The 20545-nt window shown below is 38.7% G+C and overlaps 2 protein-coding genes across 3 annotated transcripts in view; one reads left to right on the top strand and one right to left on the bottom strand.

The window, feature by feature from the left end:
- LOC112137352 (protein kinase C beta type) overlaps positions 1–15003 on the bottom strand; it is a 31838-nt gene extending 16835 nt beyond the window's left edge. Inside the window, exons 1-2 of one of the 2 annotated variants that reach the window (XM_024259633.2) lie at positions 14434–15003; positions 14127–14158 (exon numbers count right to left, since the gene is read on the bottom strand). In XM_024259633.2, the coding sequence (XP_024115401.1) occupies positions 14127–14158; positions 14434–14597 (196 nt within the window). In that variant the 5' untranslated portion in view covers positions 14598–15003. The remainder of the gene's footprint in view (positions 1–14126; positions 14159–14433) is intronic. The other variant, XM_024259631.2, reaches the window with a different exon arrangement.
- Positions 10236–20545, top strand: part of LOC112137354 (suppressor of cytokine signaling 1) — a 30412-nt gene continuing 20102 nt past the window's right edge. The window contains exon 1 of the mRNA XM_036211985.1: positions 10236–10437. The gene's annotated coding sequence lies outside the window, so the exon portion shown is untranslated. The remainder of the gene's footprint in view (positions 10438–20545) is intronic.

Raw genomic sequence — 20545 nt, 5'->3', positions numbered from 1 at the left:
ATGATACATTTACAAGCAACCATGCATGATGGGACACATCTTAGCTCCGCCCCGAAACATCAACGCTGACACCGGAAACTCTGAAACCTCAAAAGCAGCAGGCTTTATGCTGAGTGATTTCAGTGCCAATACTTTTTGGCATCACCCAGTGAAATAAGTACAAAAAATAAAAGTTATTTATATCTCAAAACATGTTTAGTAGATGACTAATCATCATTTTTTTTTACTGACAAAATGAAGAGAAAAGCTGGTTAAACCTCAAAATCCTCACTTGGTATTGATGACGCTAATAAACAAATCTGTGAATGACTAAATATTTTATTTTGACAAAATTCTACAAAAAAAAAAACAACATTTCATGTTAAATATAGGAGTAATCTGTAGTCCATGTACTGTGTAATGGTGAAGAAAACTGTAAAATCTTGAGCTATTTAGTCAACAAAGTAAGGAATTTACAAGCAGCTCTGGTAATTGGACTGTCTGTGAGCCATCTGTCCAAAACTGTGTTGGACTCATTTGACAGCAGCAGGAGAAAAAAAATGTGCAGTGAAGTCTTCTTTTTCTTTAGTGAATTAAAACAATAATTCAAATCCCATTTTTCACATAGACTGTAAACCAGTTTTAGAAATTCCAAAATAAAGCTGAAAGAATGAAAATACTTCTCGACTGGGTGTTGTACTGCAGTAAAGATAAAGTTCCTGCACGACTAAAAACCTAAAGAGGTTCGTGATCTATGGCGGAGAAGCGTGAGAAAATGTGTCAGTGTGTAACCAAGGCAACAATGACAGTGAATGATGAAGAACTTTGTGGGTTTCTTTCCCTCAAACTCTGATTGGTTCATCATTCAGTTTTTAGAAACTGCTTGCTTTGCATTCGTGTTCTGCAATCTTGGGACCATATTGCTAAAAAGTAATCCGACTCATTACACTTAATCACTAAATGCATTCTTATGGTTTCATCAGAACAGTCATCTGTCAGATGAAATATAAGAAAATAGCTCTAATTAATTTAAAACTGACAGTCCTTTGTTTATTTTCTAACACACACGTGCACTGGCTACATGGATGACAGTCAAGCCGTCTCAAATATATCAAGTGTTATAAACCAGCATGAGTCTCTCACAGACGGACCGGTATCAGTTTCACAGATGCTTAGAAGACCTGAACTTTCTGATGCTCGTGGCATGTGGCTATCACAGCTACTCAGACACAACCCAACAAAAGGCAGCAGGAATGTAGAAACAGCAGCAAATACTTCAGAGCGTTTAGGTGAGACTTGAAGGCCACTGCTTGCTTTTTTATTTGACATTTAAGCTGTTCCCTTCCTCTTTTGTCAGTTTACAATGATGTTAAGGATGACATTCTGTGTCATGCTTATAATTATGTGTGAACTGTAAAAGTCTGGACAGGTTTCTTTGAGAAAATCCACTGTTTTTATAAATGTAGTACAGGTCTAACTCTGACGTTTATGATTTATGAGCATGTGCATCAGTAAAAGAAAAATGGCTGGTTGGCATGTTGTTGCAAGATGTGTTTTTTTAGTGGCACATGAGATTATCCCTCCCATGTGAGATTTTTGTTTTTTTCACCATTCAGATTTTATGCTTTTTATTTTTGTATGATATTTTAAAGACCAAATGCTTTGCCTTTCAAATGAAGGAAGCTAAAATAGAAAAGCAGAAAAAAAGTCAAAGTGAGGGGCCTTTAAAATACTCACTAAAAAAAGATGTTTTTTTTCTCAGCCTGTGCACCACTGTAAACCCTGCACCTGTCAGCTTCTTGAGAGTGAAAGCAGATAAAACTAGACCTCCATTGGAAATTAAAAGGACCGACGAGTGAAGCACATGACAGCAACATGATTGTGGTTTAGCCTCGTTCTGACTAAACACGTTGCAAAGTGCTGATTTACACCGTTTCCACTTCACAGTGACCGACAATCTCAAGTAAAAATGGAATTAAAAACCCAACAGGTTCCCATTTCTGTCTGTCATGACAATGTGTCTGTGCTGCTAAAAAAAAAAAAAAAAAAAAAAGACAACGTGCAAACACACACCGTGTGATATTACTCTACTTTAATCTTAATTATTCACATTGTCATTACACTTTCATGAGGCACCAGGGCAACTGCAGGCACTTTCCACCAGCTTTCGTGAAGTAAGGTAACGGTGAGCTCGTGTTTGTGTTTATGTGTATGCTCATTTATGCAGGACTGAGATGGGGTCAGGTTAGCCATATTTTATGTCAAATGGGTAACGCAGACATGGCAGCAGCTTTGAGTAGAGATGCCTGAACTCTGAGCTTAGGTAGTCATAAACAATGCAAGTGAGGCAACAGGCTGAGAGGAGGCTGACTGGAAGAGGAAAAAAGAGAAAAGAGAGGCGAGAGATTAAATTAGATCAGGCTAAGAAAAGGAGTGAAGTCTCCCACTGTTCCTTGCAAAGGCTGAAGAACAGGAAGAGGACAGAGAGTTTGGGCAGACGGGCATCTTTAGAAACCAGGGGTGTAGCGATTCATTTTAACAACTTTATTCATAACATAATTTGTGGTCACTGATACAAATCAGTCGATATTGATTCATTTTGAACAATTCAATCCGATTCACTGACCTAAGATTGATCCAGGACATCTTCAGCTAAAAATTCAACCACTGTGACTGAGATATAAATACCTGGCTGGTACTGAACAGTGCAGGTGAAGTTTTCCAGATTCCTTGTATTTCTTACAAGATGATCAAGTGTAAATGAAATATGTGTACAAGCAAACAGGTAAATGAAAATTAATGCAGAATCTCTTCACATTTTAGTTTCATAAAGTTGTTGTTTTTTCACATCAAAAATAATACAAACCAAACATGATGGACCCTTCTCACTGTGACGTCAGACAAAATGCCGAATGTGTATGTGTAAATCTACTTATGGTTTACGGATATAAACTGGCAAAGCGGAGAACTGGACGCCATTTAGCACAATTTTACACACACATCATAAAAGGTAACCTAATTGTAACACAAAATTGTACAATATTTATTTTATAAATGTTCTACCCAACTGTACTCGGTTTCCTCTCTTAGATGGTTCACAAATCAAAATACAAATTTATGATATCCTCTAATATTGGAGGTTCTATTGAGCTGATATTATTCTAACACTTCATACTACAACTGATGTTATTCGCATGTATTTTAAGAGCGATCAAGGACAAAAAATGATGGAAAATGCTGTTGTAATACATGCAGGAAATATGCACATTGCTGCATTGCTCCCATGTATTTTAATTGCGTCAAAGGCATAGTTTTGTTGTTGTATTACGGGGTATTTTAGGGGATAATTGTAAAATACAGGAATGGTTAGTAACTGGCACTGTCTTTAAACGACGTATTTTCAGCTTTCAAAATAAGGAAAAAGTTCAGCACTGGTCGTACGTATTTAAAAAAATGATGTGCAAATAGTCACTTTCATATTTTTTGGCAACAGTTTCCAATTAATTTATCCCTTTGTATCTTTATTTTCCTGCAGATTGGACACGGTTATGAGTAAAGCAAAGAGGAGCACCGTTAGATCGACGGCTGAGCAAACAGCGGCTCACTTGACTGCAGTAAAAAAACAATCCAACAGTAATTAGACTGAAATAGTCTTACTTTTGCTCTGTTTACAGTGATTTTTGTGAACATATAAATTTAAGCAACTTTAAATGGGCAGAAAAGATCATCTGCAGCTCTACGTCTCATTCCTTTTTTGGAAAGCTAGCATTAGAATAAATTAGAAGAATAAAATCTTAGTTACCTTCATAATCAAACAAGTAGCATTCAATGAAGTGTTTGCAACCTTTGTCTAAGATTGACTGGGTTGTTAGAGAGAAACGATCCACAACTTGTTAAAAGTTATGAACGATCAGAGAGGAAAACAAGAACAATTAGGTAGAATATTTATAAAATACTTATTGTACAATTTCTTGGTACAATTGATAAGGATACCTTTTTATTATTTACGTAAGACTGTTGAACAGCGCTCAGTTCTCCACTTTGCCGGTCTACACCCGTAAACCGGAAGTCACTTTACACACAGTTGGCGATGTCGACATTTTGTATGACATCACGTTAAAAGGATCTAAAACAACAGTATACCACACTGTTTGGTCACATGTCTCCAAAATTCAAAGTGGACTGTAATGATGGCTTGATCATTTCTGCTGCCATCACATTTGTGTTGTCCGCCTTGATGGCACTTTATCGTTTTTACGTTATAGAAAAAATAAAACCTGCCATGTCTCAATCCAAATGGTATTCCAAGATCGATTATAATCAATTTTTTTTCCTTACGAAACAATAGTGGTTAAGGCTGTTTCAAATAACAACTTGCCTCAGAAAGATTAATCTGGTCGGATCGTAGGACTATCAATCGATTCATTGGTTAAGAAACTAAAGGCAGTCGGAATAAAGAGCTTCAGAGTCCAGAGGAAGTGGAAGGGTGCAGGTTTGCATGCTTGAGAATACATCAGTGGACTGAGAGTCTTGACAGAAACAGAACTGGACGTGCGTGCGTACGTGCGTGCGTGTAAGTGAGAAAGACCGGAGCACAGCTGGCTATGTGGCAAAGTGAGGGGGCGGAAATTCATTTCTGCTTCTGCGGCATGTCAGAAAGACGGAAAGAGAGGTGGAGCGGCACAAAATGCTGAGGAACACATGTTGAACTCCAAAGCCTCTTTGCTCATACATGTGCTCCCGCGCTCACACACCACTGGCACACAGGCCCGGTGACCTGGTGAGGGGGTCTTTGCTCTGTTGCCTAGCAACCTGGAAGAGCCCTAAAACCCCAGTTTTGTCTGACTGACAGCATTGAGAAAAAAAGAAAGGAAAAATCGGAGTGGACCTAAAATAACAAGAATCAGATAACAAACAACAGTTTTCAACAGGAGTGATGGGAAATTCCTCCATCTTGGATAATTATCAGCCCACACATCACAGATGGAGACACTCATCATCATCATTCAAGCCTCAACAGGCCTGAATAACTAGAAATACGACTTCCAAGGAGTGCTCATGTGATAAGCATTCACCTTCTGTGATTTCAGAACTTCGACATACCAAAATCGGACACAATTTCTTCTCCTTTAACAAAAAAAAACACCTTTTATAAACAGATTTGGAGTTTTCAACCTCAAGTTTTCACTTAAAGTCCCACTCCAACTATATTTAATCTATTGCAAAATCATTCCCAGTGTTTTTTTACTTATGATTATGCAGTTTTAGCAAAACTCATACAGGTTGTTTCGTTTTTAAGACATATTTTCAGCAGCATAGCAGGAGTTCATTAGAAATTCGGTTCCTAGTTGTTGGTGGAACTGTAGGCACGGAGGTAGCACTACATTGATATCCCAGCATGCCTTTGTTTACACTCTCTCCCACTAGCTTACAGCCCCTCACAACCCCAAGCTAAAAGTAGCAAAAAAACGGCGAGTAATATCAGAGTTTTATGCCAGAGATCAGCTCAGATGAGGAAAATGAAGATGGACACGGATCTTTTTGCTTGCAGGTAAAGGATTTAAAATTAGAGGGGAGCAGGGAAACTTTGGCCCACCCATGGCAATTGCTGTTTAAAGCTTTTTTAAACAGTTTTTTTTAATCTGCTCCTGATCCTTCATGATTTAAAGAAGGAAATACTTAGAAACGCAGTTTTAATCTTATATATGTCCTTCAGCGTGATAAATATTTTACAAAAACATGTTGAAAACACCAAAAACACCATTTTAATAGGAGTGGTTCTTTAAACAGATAAAAAAAAGAACTAAAAGAAGAAAAAAGAACCCCTCCATTTGTAGTGCTAGGGTTGTCCAAAATAGTTTTTAAGGGTCTACCGTACAAGTTGAAGAATACAGAGCCCTCTGTCATGAGGAGGTTTTGCATCACACTGTGCCACTGTGTAGAAACGCTTTTCTTCACGTGGGTCCACTCTAAAGCATAGAAGTTTACGTTTGAATGTAAGTAATGACTTTTGTTTTAGCATGACCTTTTTAAAGCCGCTGTTATGTATATCTGAGTGCTGGAAGCTCCGCTAGTGTAGCTGACTGGTGACTATTGGTGACATAATCGAATGGAAGTGATGTCTGAATTCAGAGACACTATTTTTCCATGACTCTGTTTGGAGGGCTAAATTTAGGTAGGGAGAAGGGAAGAATTTGGATTGTGTATTTGCATCTACATTACTTCTGACAAGCATAACTGAGAACAAACAACTGTTTTAAAGTGAACCTGGCATATACAGCTGTTTGAAGGATTTTTGGGCTCCACTAAACCCTCTCATCCTCCCTCCTAAAAAGGCGTCTCTCTGTTCCAGCTGCAAAGTGCCATCGGTCTGCATCCAACAGAACAACAGCTCTGCTAATCCAATGGACTAAAAGCTTCAGCTGCTCAGTTTTACACGTTTTGGATTAACTTTATGCTTCAAGAAAGCCATGACTCATTTGTTGTGCACTGGCCACCAAGTGAATTACAGCTCATCATGCAGAAAAATCAGCAGATTTTGTACCAAACACTCTGTATCCCTGAAATTGTGTCTGTAATTACACTGAGATAGGGCTACAACGGTATGTAGATTAAATCAATCAGACCTCATCAAAGCAAGTCTCATTAGAGATACTAATGGTGCATTTCCTACAGGAAGTTTTGCACAGTAGTGTAATAAAAACAGAAGACAGAGCAGCACAGCAAAGCAGATCAACAAAACACAATTGTTTCTAGAAAATGGCAACCTTTTACAAAAAAAAAATAACAGTGATAGGCAGAAGAAACCCTCTTAGTAACCTCACTTTTTCTCATGATGGAGAACATGCATAAAAATAATTTGGAACTAAAACTGTGTTTGACTATATCTTTTTTTATATTGTGTTGGATCAGGAGCAGATAAAATCCTACGGTTTGACAAAAAAATCTGACAGCAACTGCTTTGCTTCACATGATGTGTCCACCTGCGGATAAATAGAGTAATGTACGTCTTCATTTTACCCATCCGAGCTGACATCTGGCACAAAACTGCACAACTGGATAGCTCTGATATTGCTCGCCTTTTTTTTTTTTTTTTTGCTATGCAAATGTGAGCCTGTGGTTGTAAGGAGCTGTAAACTAGCGGGAGAGAGTGCAAACAAAGGCATTGGGTTACTTCTGTGCCAAAAGTCCCACCCAAAACCAAAAATTTCTGATGAACTACTGCAGCAAATAAAATGTCTTAAAAGAAAATGTTGTAAAATAACAGCAAAAGATTTTTGATTTAGATTTATTTGAAAGATAAGCTAAACATCAAAGATCACCTTTTGCAATGGATGTCATTTGGATAAAATTAAAACCTTTTCGTCTTTTGTACATCACCAAGAAGATGCTCCCAAAATAATAGTGACTGAATTAATAAATTCCACACTAAAACTACAAACTTTTTTTTTTTTTAATAAAAACTAAGCCCTGATTTTGCAGCCATTTCTCACCAATAATAATTGATGTACTAAGTAGAAGCAACATCTCAGCATTTGCTCTTTTGTGCTTTCTTTAGCTTCCAGTTTACCTCAACTTTGGACGGTTAAATTATCTTCATTCTTTTAGAAAAGATGTACAATTCAATGGCTGGATAGTGCCATTGGTAAAGTGCAATACTAGCACTCCAGAGACTAGGGTTCAATTCCCAAAGTGATCTATTGCAGAACAATGAAACCACAGGGGAGCCTAAATCTGGGTCTTCTTGTGCTGGTCCCTAGCCCAGATAAAATACTAGATTGTGTCCGGAAGGACATCCAGCATGAAAGTCTCTCCCAAGTTACCTGAGCAAATCAGCCGCACTGACCCGTGAAGGGATATCCCGAAAGTTGAACAACTATTTAAAAATCTGCAGTTGGTTTAAACATTATTTGTGCACTACATTTATTTTTGGAACCAATAAAATGGGATATAATTTTACCCCATAACGCATAACCGCCAAAGTGGAAGCTTAAAAACTAATAATTAAATAAATAAAATTAGATGCCAACTCCAGTGTCTTTCAACTTTGAAGTTCCGACTAAGGTTCGATGAGTAAATACAAAGAGACTATTAGTCACTAAAATTGGAACTTTCTAAATACAATCATAAACGCAAATCCATCATTTGAGCAACTTTTTTAGCAGCATTCTAGTAACATTAAACAGCCAGTTGCTGTATACTCTACATTATTATGGGCTGTGGGAACAACTGTTGTAATAAATCCATATTTGGAATAACGTTTTTTGTATGTTAAACCCAGATTTCTTTTTTCTTTAAAGTTAAAGAGTCTTCTGTTTCCCCACTTCTATATGAATTAACAAACCTTACAAATCTGTTAGTTTTTTGCTAACCTATCTAGCTTGAGGGTTTCAATTTAGCGGTCCAGGCAGCTACTTAAAGAAAGTAGTGGATATGTTTTCAACACGAGACTGAGCGACTTGACAGGCGTCAAGAATGAGTCCGATGTGGTGGAGAGATTCAAATAGTTTTCAGAAAATAAAACTTCCTTAAGAATCAGATTGAAATTGATTTCCCCCATATCAACTGGACCGGTACTGGTCTGCAGCTCAGGGGATTGGAGAACACTGCTGTAAAACACATACTTGTCCACTGGAGATCTTGTTTACATGCAGGGATACATGTAAGATGCATATCAAACCTACCTTTAATTTGTTTTTGAAGTTTGAGTAGGAAGCTAAATCTTTTGTTTTTAGATTTATTTTAGCATATAGACAAAGCAGATCCGAACACCTGAAGATCTTAAATTTAAATATTAAAGTTCAAATAAACACACATTGAGGTATTTGATGCACATGTTTACTTTTCCAGCGTTTGAATCCAGGGATGTTTTTCAGATATTATTTTTAACCCTTGATAGAAAATCTCAAATCTTTCTAAGTATATGCAGGCCAGAACACATAGGTAAAGCAATGGTAATGCTAAAAAACTTGATCTGTTTCTAGAGTGTTTGTGCACAAACACAAGGAGTTGGTTGAGTCATGCATGCTCTCCTCTAAAGACATGCAGTCTGTAAAAACACCATCCACAGCACTCAGATACTGGGTCCCAAATTTACCACAGTGAACATTTCAAGTGAAGAGGATTTTATGGTTTAAAGAAGGACCACTTTGACCTTTTTTTCCCTCTGCTAACACTCCGCATAATAGCACACAAAAAAAGGGAAGCAGAAACGGCCAAAAAGCACAGCCAGGTCTCTGACGTTTATTGCAAGAGGGAAGGAGGAGGAGGATCTTTCCCTTCGACCAGCGGGGACGGCTGCCCTCCAGGCCATGACATTTGTTTTCTTGGGATGCTTTCTGGCCATAATTGTGGCCACAAGAACCACTTAAAGAGCACTGCTCACAGGACCTCAACACGTGTCACCACCTCATGTGTGTAGTGACCAAAAGCTGAGATGATGATTTTTTTAGACATTTTGCAGCCAGCTTTGCTCAATTTCACAGTTTTTACACATCAGTTGCAGAGACTGAGTTTCTTTTGAACCGACTCAACTTTCAGCAGGACTAGATTTGTTTGTCTTTTGTTCCACCCTCAATGTCATCACACATGTAAAAATAAGCCACACGACGACAACTAAAACATTCAGCTCAACAGACTTAAAACAGCACAGCCCAACCAAACCTGTTCTTTAATGATAAGGAGCGAACATGGTCAAGAAGGGTGGAATTTCATGTAACAGAGGCACATATCCAGCCCCAGGGACGGCTTTTATTACCATTAATAAGGATAAATTGAGAAACAAATTCATCAATAATCCTGGTACCAGATAATCAATTGCTAAAAAACATTTTCTAAAACCAAGGGAAGATGGCTCAGAAATTTGCCTGCTCACCTGAGCCTCAAATATAGCCGCTCTGTCACGCCCACACGATGGAAACCGATTATTTATCTAAGCTCACATTCCTGGAACTTTTTAAATCTCATTTCATGCCACGCACACATTTCCACAGCTGTCCTCATCAGGAAATTTTACTTACTCCCATTTATTTTGTACCACCTGGACTATCGGCGACCTCTATTCAGACCTCAGTCTAACCTGTGAGCCCTGAGAGGTTGCAGGTCTGGTCTGACTTCAGCTTTATCACCTAGGCAACCGTTTTGTGGACTTGCAGGCTTTAGGTTTGCAGAAAAATAAACAAATCCGCACTATCATGTACTCTAAAAAGTTAAATCCTAAAATCTGTGTTGTACTTTTTATGGGCACATTCTCAATACTCCGTATTTTCTGTATTATGAATACCATTTTTTAATTTCATTTGTCCAAGGAAAATGGGTAAAAGGGCAGGATGTTTGTTTCTGCCCCTGTCTCCAGATAAGCCTCCTAACAGACTTCCCTACTCGAGGCAAAAGCCATTAAAAACACATAAACTCCAAGATGGAACCAGAACAAGGACTAAAGCAAGGACATCTAATTGGGTGAGTACCTGTCAGGAGCACTGCAGGGCCTAAGCTGTACATGTGCAACTTTGGGTGACTGTCTCCACAAGGATATTAGTCTCTATCTGCCAGAGCTCCAAAATACAGATCCCAAAGACATCAGCTAAAAAGACTGCAGTTCACAGTGTGATGTCCTTTCTGGTATGATCGGGGGGGGGGGGACTAAACCCAAAACCTCTCATCTCTAGGCAGCAGATGTCATTCTACATTCTTTGTACAGTCAGATTGCTGCATCACGGATATTTTACTGGTGCAGATGTGGTGACAAAACACTATTTACAGACAGGCAGTAGCTTTGCCCTTAGTAGGTTTGAACAAAGCTATCAGTTCCATCAGCCAGAGTCGAGCATGAAACTGGTATCAACTATGCAAAACCATCTAAACACAACAACAAATCGCTCTGCTGTCAAAAGGTCTCAGCTGTCTGAGCTAACGCCTTTAAAGCCAGGCCCCTTCACACCTGACACTCACCTTTATACTTGATTTCTCTTCTTTCTAAATACCTGATTTATCTACAGGAGCCTATCTTAGCAGCCATCAGGTGAAAGACAGGGCACTTCTTTGACTCAAAGACTAAACGAATGACCCGTCTTGCCAGCTAAGATCTAAATAATGACGTTAGCTATGATTAATTTCAGTTAAGCTGCGTCTATTTAAAGGTCCCGATACCCCTCCTGTCATTTCTTACTGTAAAGCTGAATTAATGGGGCATGCACTGACAGACTTTAGACTTTAAGCCAGTCAGTTCACACAGATTAAAAATTCAAATCTCTCTTCAACAGGAAACAATAGTTAGTTCCTCCGTTTGTTGTCAGTGCCGTCTGCAGGCACAAACATGCGAACTAGAATTTTTAAAAAAGAGACACTAATAGTAAGAAAAGGCATCTCTGGATACCTGCTGAGCAGGTCTCCAAGCACGCCCACAAACACAGAGCAGACGCCCTTGTCACATACTGGGCTGTTTTCTCAAACACATTTTTAGTCCCTCTTGAGAAAACAAGTCTGCACAGGGTGGCTGACATTCCTCAGAATCGAAAAGGGACCATGCACCTCCCATTCCACCTGAGTGGCAGCTATGCAGCTCTTCGTTTTGGTGTCCCACTTCATGCACGTCGCTTGTTGAGCAGCACATGCTATTATTCAAAGTAAAAACATCAGCATGCAAAGGAGAACATCTCATAACAAGAAGAGACTGGGTTTTTTTTTTGTTTTCACTGTAAGGTAAAAGATGCTGCTAAAAGCTAAAATGACAATACAGGGAAGTTTTCTGTCTATATGAATTATATTTAGAAATCTATGACTCCCACATCATATGACTAAAAATAAACAAATGTGAAAGTTAGCATTAAAGGAAATTTTCAGCTGTTTCTATGAAAAACTGAACATTTATTTACCCTTACAACAAAGTAACCTTAAAAAGGCAGAAAACACAATAAGCCTTTATACTTCCTATTCCACAAAACCTGAAGTTAAGAACATCAAAAGCGTGTATTCATTAATTGACTTATTTTCCAAATAATTGACTGTTTTCCCTTTAAAGAATCATAAGCACATTCAACAATATGGACAGAAGAGTAGTAACTTACTAACGTTCTCTGTCTTTGTGTTCAAAAGCTACATTTTGAAAAAAAAAACAAAGTTGTGACACGAAAGATAAAATAAATTCCCAAAATGATTCATAAAGCTGCTAATATTGTAGCTCAAAATCTGTCCTGGAAGGATAAAAACTGAGGTGGGAGTTTCATGAAATGGGTTTGCATGATGCAGCAGCCTGGTGTGGCAAACTCCAGTTACAAGGAAAGGCCACAGCGGTCTCAAAAACCCACAACACTGTGAGGCAGTGAAAACATTCTGTGGATTGATGAAACAGTGAGTCACCCAATCTGTCAGGGTTTGACAGATGACTGTAAGGTGCTCTTTATGAAGTCCGGTGGTGGTGGAATGATGGTATGGAGCTTTTTAAACTTTCGGTTTGAAGAAGACGTAACACTTTAAAACACGTTTTGCTTCATAGCTCATCAAGTTAAGAGTGTAAATGAGCTTCATAGATGATTTTAATCCTATCAAACACATAATAGGATAAACAGAACCAGACTGTCAGTTCATCACTAAGAGGATTTGATTATTTTTTTAGGCAAAAAAATGGTACCAAAGGTAAAAGTGTAACAACCTAAAAGCACTTCAGAATAAGAACAAGCCTGTGAACTTTTGCTCCTTAAGCTGTACCAGAAGATCTTAATCTATTTCCTTCAGTCATTCCTTCAGATAGAACAACGATCTGCATTTATGTGTAGATGATGCCCTTTTTACTTCTCATCCATCACAGAACCTTGAACAGATCCTGAACTTCCTACACCACCTGAGCTCATAAATCACTTAAATTCTAACAAATCAGACAAAAACACAAAGAACCTGAAGAAGACACATCTCAGTTGTGTCGACGTAGTCACAACTCTGCTCATAAATCCAGATGAACTCAGAACCAAGCTAGTAATTGCCACTATCTTTAATTTGCAAACAAAACACTGATTTCCACAGCATTATTTTGTCATGTCCTGCCTACAGTGTGGTTTGTCAAGCTGCCGCTCTGGAATCTATCCAATATCCTGCTACCTCATACATGTGTGAAAGGCAAGTCTGTACAATATCCAGGCTGGATTCTGCAGGATTTTTGTCTGAATCTGCTGCCAGAAAAATTGCTTCCTTGGAAATGATTTGGAAAAAATTCTCAATCTGCATGCTCACACACTGCGTGTTATTTTACTTGGGATAATTTCTACCTGTTTAAAGCTGATCTGTAGTCAGTTAACTAGCGGAAACTTGCCAGGAAACCCGATCTGTCCCTTCACCGCATGTGCATACTGTCAGGGTAGCTCACTATAGTCCAGAGAGCTTTGCACAGCTACTCATACACAAAGTGTTAAGGTTTTTTTCTGCTCTAAATGCATTTCCTGTACCAACAGTTGACTAAAATCTGCGGCCTGCAGAGACGAGAGGACTTCAGCTTTTTACAGCTCCTAAACTTCCACAATTACGGAATTTTTGTTTCAGTATCAGTAAGATGGAAACCACAGTTCTTCCCGTGGCGATCCCGGTCACACGGCTGGGGCCAGATGTGTCCGGCTGGGTGCCTGAGATGAACCAAGGCAGAAGAGGAAGTGATAACTTGGGAGTAGAACCTTGCAGGGGGTGCGTGCGCTGTCAACGCGTGTCCCCGTGTTGCACAAGGGTTTGAAACCATGTTGTACAGACACTCTTGTCTAGACAAAACCACCCACCAATGCAGAGCAACACACACTCACACATTACCACCCACCTCCACACAAACCCACCATTTTACAGCTCCAATCAAGATGTCAGGATGAACATTAGAGGAGAAAAATCGAAATCCCCCCTCTACAGTCCCTCCTTGACCACACATGTGTGGTTGCAGATCTGGTACATCTGTCTCCTGGTCCTCTTAAGAAGTGCTGCCACTCTCATTAGTCAGTGTTAGCAAGAGCCTGCTTGGCTTTGACAACTGGCTGCCAACAAACACACCAGCGAGACAGGAGAGCCAACAGGTCAGTGTGCTGCAACAGAGTGCAGCCCTGCAGCCCAGAGAAGGAGGCACACACCAACACAGCCATATGCACTGCAGGAATTTGTGAATGAGCCACTGTTCTTACCTTGGCACTGGAATCCCTGCTTTCCAAAGCCCCTGTGGACAGAAGACAGCGGTCAGAAATTTGGGGAATTCAGTACAAAAAAATGCAGCAGCTGCAACAGTAGAAGCAGCAGGGCCTCCTGTTTTATAGCAGTTTCAGAGGTAAGAGTCGGGGTCGATGCGGTAAACAACGGCGGCTCCTCTGCAGCTGCAGACAGGCCCCCGGTGCTGTCGCATAGACGACCGGGGAGAATGGTGCATTAATGACACCGGAGGGGGGTGTGCGGGCAGGCCGGCAGCAAGTGGATCACCTGTGTCCTTCCACTCACCAGATGAAGTCCGTGCAGTGGCTGCAGAAGGTGGGCTGCTTGAAGAAGCGCGCGATGAACTTGTGGTTCTTCACCTCGTGCACGTTCTTTTGGCGGAGGGCTCCCTGGCGGGCGAAGCCGCGCGCGCTCTCTGGTGCCTCTCCGTCGCTGTTGGGGTCAGCCATCTTAACGAGGAAACGGTCCGAGAGAGAGGTAGTGAGGGTGAGGAGAACCGAGACTGGGAGGTAGAGACGAAGGCGGCGGAGGACGAGCGCTGCGGGTGCCGCCTCCTCTCCTATCCTCTCCTCCTCCCTCCTCCTCCTCCTCCTCCTCCTCTTCCCGCTCTCCGCCCAGCTGGCTGTCCTGGTGCGGTTCGGGCTGCAGGTGTTTCTGGCGGTCCGGCTCGCGCTAAAGCAGCTTCTGTCTTCCGGCGGGTCCACGCGCCGAGCGTCTGCTTCCCTATTCTCACCACACCAGAGTAGCTAACTCTCTCTGAGGCGCGCGCGCGCGCATATACAAAAACACTACTATGCTAAACTATACTGTAGGTGCGCGCGCAGCCCTTCAGAGTGTGAAGCCGTCGTTACTCCACCTCAGCTGGGCGAGCAATTAAACAGAGCTTCAAAGACCTCCACCTTCATGTTGAGTACAGTGTGTTCTAAAATATGTCCTTCACGTGACCATAGGCAGAAAAGTTACAACCATAGTCAATGGGGGTGTAACAATTCATTTAGCAATTTGATTGATAAAATTAGTGATTGATGATACAATTCATAGTCAATATTGATTCATTCTGAACAATCCAATTCTCTGGCCTGATATCAATCTAAGACATCTTTAGCCAAAAATTCAACCAGTGTGACTCAGAGATAAACACCTGGGTTCAAGAGGAGTAATCATAGCTTTAACAATTCGATATGAATCATAATTTGTATCCCATAATTGTGGTTGACGATTCATAGTCAATATTGATTCATTTTGAACGATCCGATTCTCTGACTTAAAATGCATCCAGGACATCTTTAGCCAAATTTTCAACCAGTGACTCAGAGATATGAATATTGAACAGTGCAGGTGAAGTTTTCCAGATTCCTTGTATTTCTTGCAACATAATGAAATGTTAATTAAATATGTGTGCAAACAAACAAGTAAACAACAATAAATAGCAGATCAATTAACCTTTTAGCACACTGTTGTTTTTCCACATCAAAATAATACAAAGGGGTCATTTTTACAACGTTGTACAATGTATGGTCAAGTCTTTTCAAATTCAAAGTGATTCCACACATTGGACTGTAATTATGGCTTGATCAATTTTTGCTGCCATCACATGTGTGATTTCTACTGCGATGGTTGTTTTTATATTACAGTAAAATTAACATACTATACTATGCCTCAATCCAAATTGCATTTTTCAAATCTATACAATTTATTTATTTCATTTGGACATTTTTTTTAATAGTATAGGTCAGATCGATTCAATTTTGCCTCAGAAAGATCAAGCTGGTTGATTGATTAATCAATTAAGTCGATTAATCGTTACACCCCAAATAATCAATACACCAAACATCAATATGTTTGGGCTATAGACAAGTATTGAAGTTTCAGAGATATAAAGCAGCTTGGTAAATGGTGCAAAATTATTTACTCCAAAATAGGAGACAGCTATAAAAAAAAATACATTTTTTGGTATATAAGAGAGATTTTGTGTTTTGAACGAATTAATCAAATGGTTTATTTCAAGCAACCAGGAATAATACACGAAAAAAAACACATCACTTTGAATTACATCTAGATCACTTGAAAGGGAGTGGGAGGAAGTGAACTTATATAAACCCACCCCGGCTCGACCACACCATTTTCTCTACATGAATTATCAATATCCGGTTCAGGACTTAATATCGAATATTTATACTCAACAATAACAGATTCAAGTTATAAAGGATCATTAATATCATTGATGTGATCAAATTTCAAAATATTCACAGACAAATCATGTATATTAATCAGTAACATTAATCTAATTATTCATATTTTAAAAGATTGTACTCATTAAAGAATTATTGTAATAATACGAAAAGTAATAAGTAAGAATCCTCTTCATTTGGAATATATTAACTACGTTATTCACCAGTTAATATATATTTTTTTTAATATTATGCTGAGCATTATTTATACTTTGTACTTCTAAAAGTATTTGTTAGTAACGTTACTGTCATATTCTGCCCACCTCTCCTTATATGTTGCTTCATTTGTGTTCATGTTAGTAGAGAACGCTGTTAAAAATTATTTTGTAGAAAAGCACAAATTAAAAATAATGTTTTAGGCAAAATTAGTTATTTTAAACCCACTTTTAAAGATGTACTTTTTTAAAACATTTTTTTTTTACTGGAATACTTAAACAACAGTACCAGGCAGCTATATTTGTGTGGTGCTTTTTATGCAAATACAATTTTAAAAACATTAGAGAAAGGCTAAAAAAAAATTAGAAAACACATGAAATGAAACCAAAACATTAAGCTTGTAACAAGGATTTGGCAGTATTAAAACAACAAAAATGTAAAAGATGACTTTAAATAAAGGAGTTGATGAGCTCCTACTGTTTTGTATTCTAGAATACAGGAATAACATAATTTCCTTTTAGTAAATACGGAAGCTAATTGATTTTTTTGTCCAACAGAATCATTTTGAAAAACTAAGCAAGACAGAATTGATAATGCCTCAAAAAAATGTGAAAATAATATATTTTTCATTACTTTTACTTCCTTTAAGTTATTTTTTCTGAATACTTTGGAGATTTCTTTCATTGACAGAGGGTTACCAACAATTTTCTCTTTGGCTTTTTGTCAATAAAAAAGTGGAAGTTAAGAAGTGGCCACTTCCTTATGTCCTCAAAGCACTTTGTCAAAAATAACTAAAAAAAAAACTCATTATTTCTAAATGTAACTGTCACCTGCATAAAAGGGATGCACAACATGTATGCTTCCTTAGAATCAAAGGGGGGCAAATACAGAACTGGACTCATGTGAAGGAAGGACTTGACCTTCTCCAGCTGCACGCAAAAAGTTTTCTATGGAAAAAAAACGAGCCTTGACTCATGCTATGACAGTGCAATAAATGTCCAGACAATGCTCCAAGCAAGATTAAATACCACTGTGAACTCTGCCCGTCTAAAATAGTTAATTAGCACTTACAGAAATTTCTCCAGATTAAGTTAGATAAAATGGAATGATCCATGCCGGCTTTTATTTTAAATCAGTGGTTTCCCGTTTACAGCAGCAGTGAAAAAACAGAAAGATTGGATGGGCTCAAATTAGAAACAGAAAGGTAAGGTCACTGGCTCAAACTTACAAAAGGCAGCAGAGAGCAGAGACAGAAGCAACTATAGCTTGAGAGATAAAGAAACCAAGATGATAGTCTGGCCACCGTGATATTCAGTCTCCACCTTCTGAGACTGAGCTCCAGCCTTGGAAAAACCTGCTGTATCATGGACCAGTCAGGATCCCTAAGCCTTTGATGAGCACTTTTTTTTTTCCTGTTTTTTCTCTTTGTTGTCTATTTCACTGTTTCAGTACAAAACGTATTTTTTTCAATGAAAGATGTTTCTCCTGCGCTTTTGGACCTCAACAGTTTGACTCTCCACTGTCGGCTTACTGCTTTTGATAACTTATACCTGTAAAAGTTTTAGTTAGAACACCGTCAACACCACGTGGCCTTATTGGAATAATCTAGACTTAAATGGATTATATCAATCATTATGATTTAACTGTTCACTCTCAGCAACAAATTGATGAAAATGAGTTAAAGCTGAATTTAGCACTTATCTGGGAAGAACTAAATGAATTTGGATGACAGTTGTCTGAACCACAATCCCATTGAATACTTGTTGTATTAGGTTACACTTGCCAGTGGAGGAAGTGTGATCACTACAACCAAGTTGGCTAATTTTGGATGGGAGACCATGTAACCAGGCTGGTGATCAATATTTAGGGGGAGAACCTGGCTTTTTTAGTGTGGAGGCTTCCTCTACCAAAATTCCGACTCAGATAATCTTTTAATGATCTTCACAGTGAAAACGTTCCCAGTGGTCTTTTAATTATGATTAAACCGTTTTTAGCCATATTTTCTGTAGTTCGTCAGAAATTTGCCTCTAAGTTGTGAACAGGACCATTATGGTGGAGTAAGCTTGCCCTCATTTCCCATCATACCTTTGTTTAAACTCTCTCCTGCTAGCTTATAGCCTCTCACAACCCCAACTAACATTAGCGGTGCAACAAAAACGGTGAGCAATGTGAAAGAAATCCAGCTCAGACAAAGAAAAACAAAGACGTATATGGATCTATTTGTTGCAAGTGGATGCATCAGAATGGAGCAGAGCAGAGAGTTTGTGGCCCACCAACTCTCTGCTCTGCTTTTTTTTTCCTGCTTCTGATTCACAACTATTTGAATAAAGATAAAAAATCTTTAGAAAAATGCCACAAGTAAATGCTAAAAACCCAGAGCACGATTTTTATTGGAGTGGGTCTTTTAAAAATCAATGGCAGAAAAAGCTGTCAGATATTTGCCGTTCAGAAAGTTTTCCTTTAGTGCCACAGTGGTTCTCATCTCTGCTGATTATCCTGCAAGAGCAGGTTTCTTACAGCTGTAAAAGGAAAATAAAAAGGCTTTCAAGCAGTAAATGATCTCTTCTCAAAATCTATAATGCAGATATAAAAAGTTCTAGATGTTGTAGTTCTCCAGGATAATACAAGTGCATTTTCTGTTGAGAAACTCATTTTTTGCCCAAAGGCACAACAACTTATTCAAACCTGGCATTTCTTATGTTACCACGTCTTGTAGAATTACAGTGAAATTTCCAGGATTTGCATCAGGTAGATAGGACTCCTGTCAAAACAGATAACACGGTTCATTATCTGCAGCAGAAACATTCAAGAACTTGAATTTAATAAAATAATGTTTTTATCGACAAAATAGCTTTTTTTAAATAAAATTCAAATTCAATTTTTTTCATATCTTTAGTTCATTAAGAACTGCACTTTATTTTTCTTTTTTGCAGATGTGTAAAATTGTTTTTTCACTTTCAATCTTTCCCTTTCGTATGATCAAGTGCAAGAAGCTTTTGAGATGCATGACAAAATCTCCTACAGTTTTTTTACTGCACTAAGACAGCTGACAGTAAATATTTTCATTCGGTTTTTGTGTAATAAACCCTCGTAGCTCAAAAAATAATAGAAATGTGTGGTGACTTGATTCGATACAGGGTGAAGACAAGACTCTCAAATTATATTTCATCAAAGCAAGGACAGATTGTGACAGTGATTGGTATTAAGTAAAGTTGACGAGCTTCAATTTAAGGCATAGGCTGTTACCAAATTGGGAAAAATGCAAATAAATACAGCAGAGTCTGTCAGAACTGCAGTCACTGAAAAAGTTTCACCTCCCTGTGAGATAATGGAGAACTTCTGCACAACCATCTCTGAATCCATTATCACGTTCTCATCAACAATCTGGTCCGCCAGCGTGCCAACCACTCTACAGAGAGTGGATACAGCTTCCCATCTCTCTTGTAACCAGAGTTTCTAGCCTTTCTGCCCTTCTGAACTTGAATACAAACTTTTTCTGACCTTTTCTATCGACCCTAAGCTTCAATTCATCCTAACCAGAACCTCGGACTAAATGAATAGTTTTTGAGGTTCATGGTTCTTGAAAAACCTGGTTCTGATCTTGATTATCTTAGTTAGTCTTAGTCTTCTTCTTTTCCTGCTCCAAATCAAAACTCCTCAGTGTTCAGCAAAATAGTACATGCATTTTACTAATGAAAGTTATTGAATATAATATAGAACAAGAATGTGTGTGGATGAATCAGCTACTGGTACGCTTTTATTGTGTTAAGAAAGTTCCAATTTTCCTTTCAAAATTAAAGCTTTTAGTGTCATTAATATTTGCTAGTAGAGCACAGTGTTGTTTTGGCCATGTGTATATTAAATCCTGACATTTTTTACATGGATGTTATCATAGACATATATATTATCACTGGACAAAGCGAGGACTTGACGTCACCTACCGAAAAGGCCTTACCTCCGACTCTCACAAAATCAGACCAAAGTCATCCCTATTGCTTCCTAATGCTGGC

This window comes from Oryzias melastigma, linkage group LG1 (assembly GCF_002922805.2).
Source record: "Oryzias melastigma strain HK-1 linkage group LG1, ASM292280v2, whole genome shotgun sequence".
Lineage (NCBI taxonomy): Eukaryota > Metazoa > Chordata > Actinopteri > Beloniformes > Adrianichthyidae > Oryzias > Oryzias melastigma.
The sequence above is the reverse complement of the archived record's forward strand: the minus strand, read 5'-3'. Positions and strand labels throughout refer to the sequence as shown.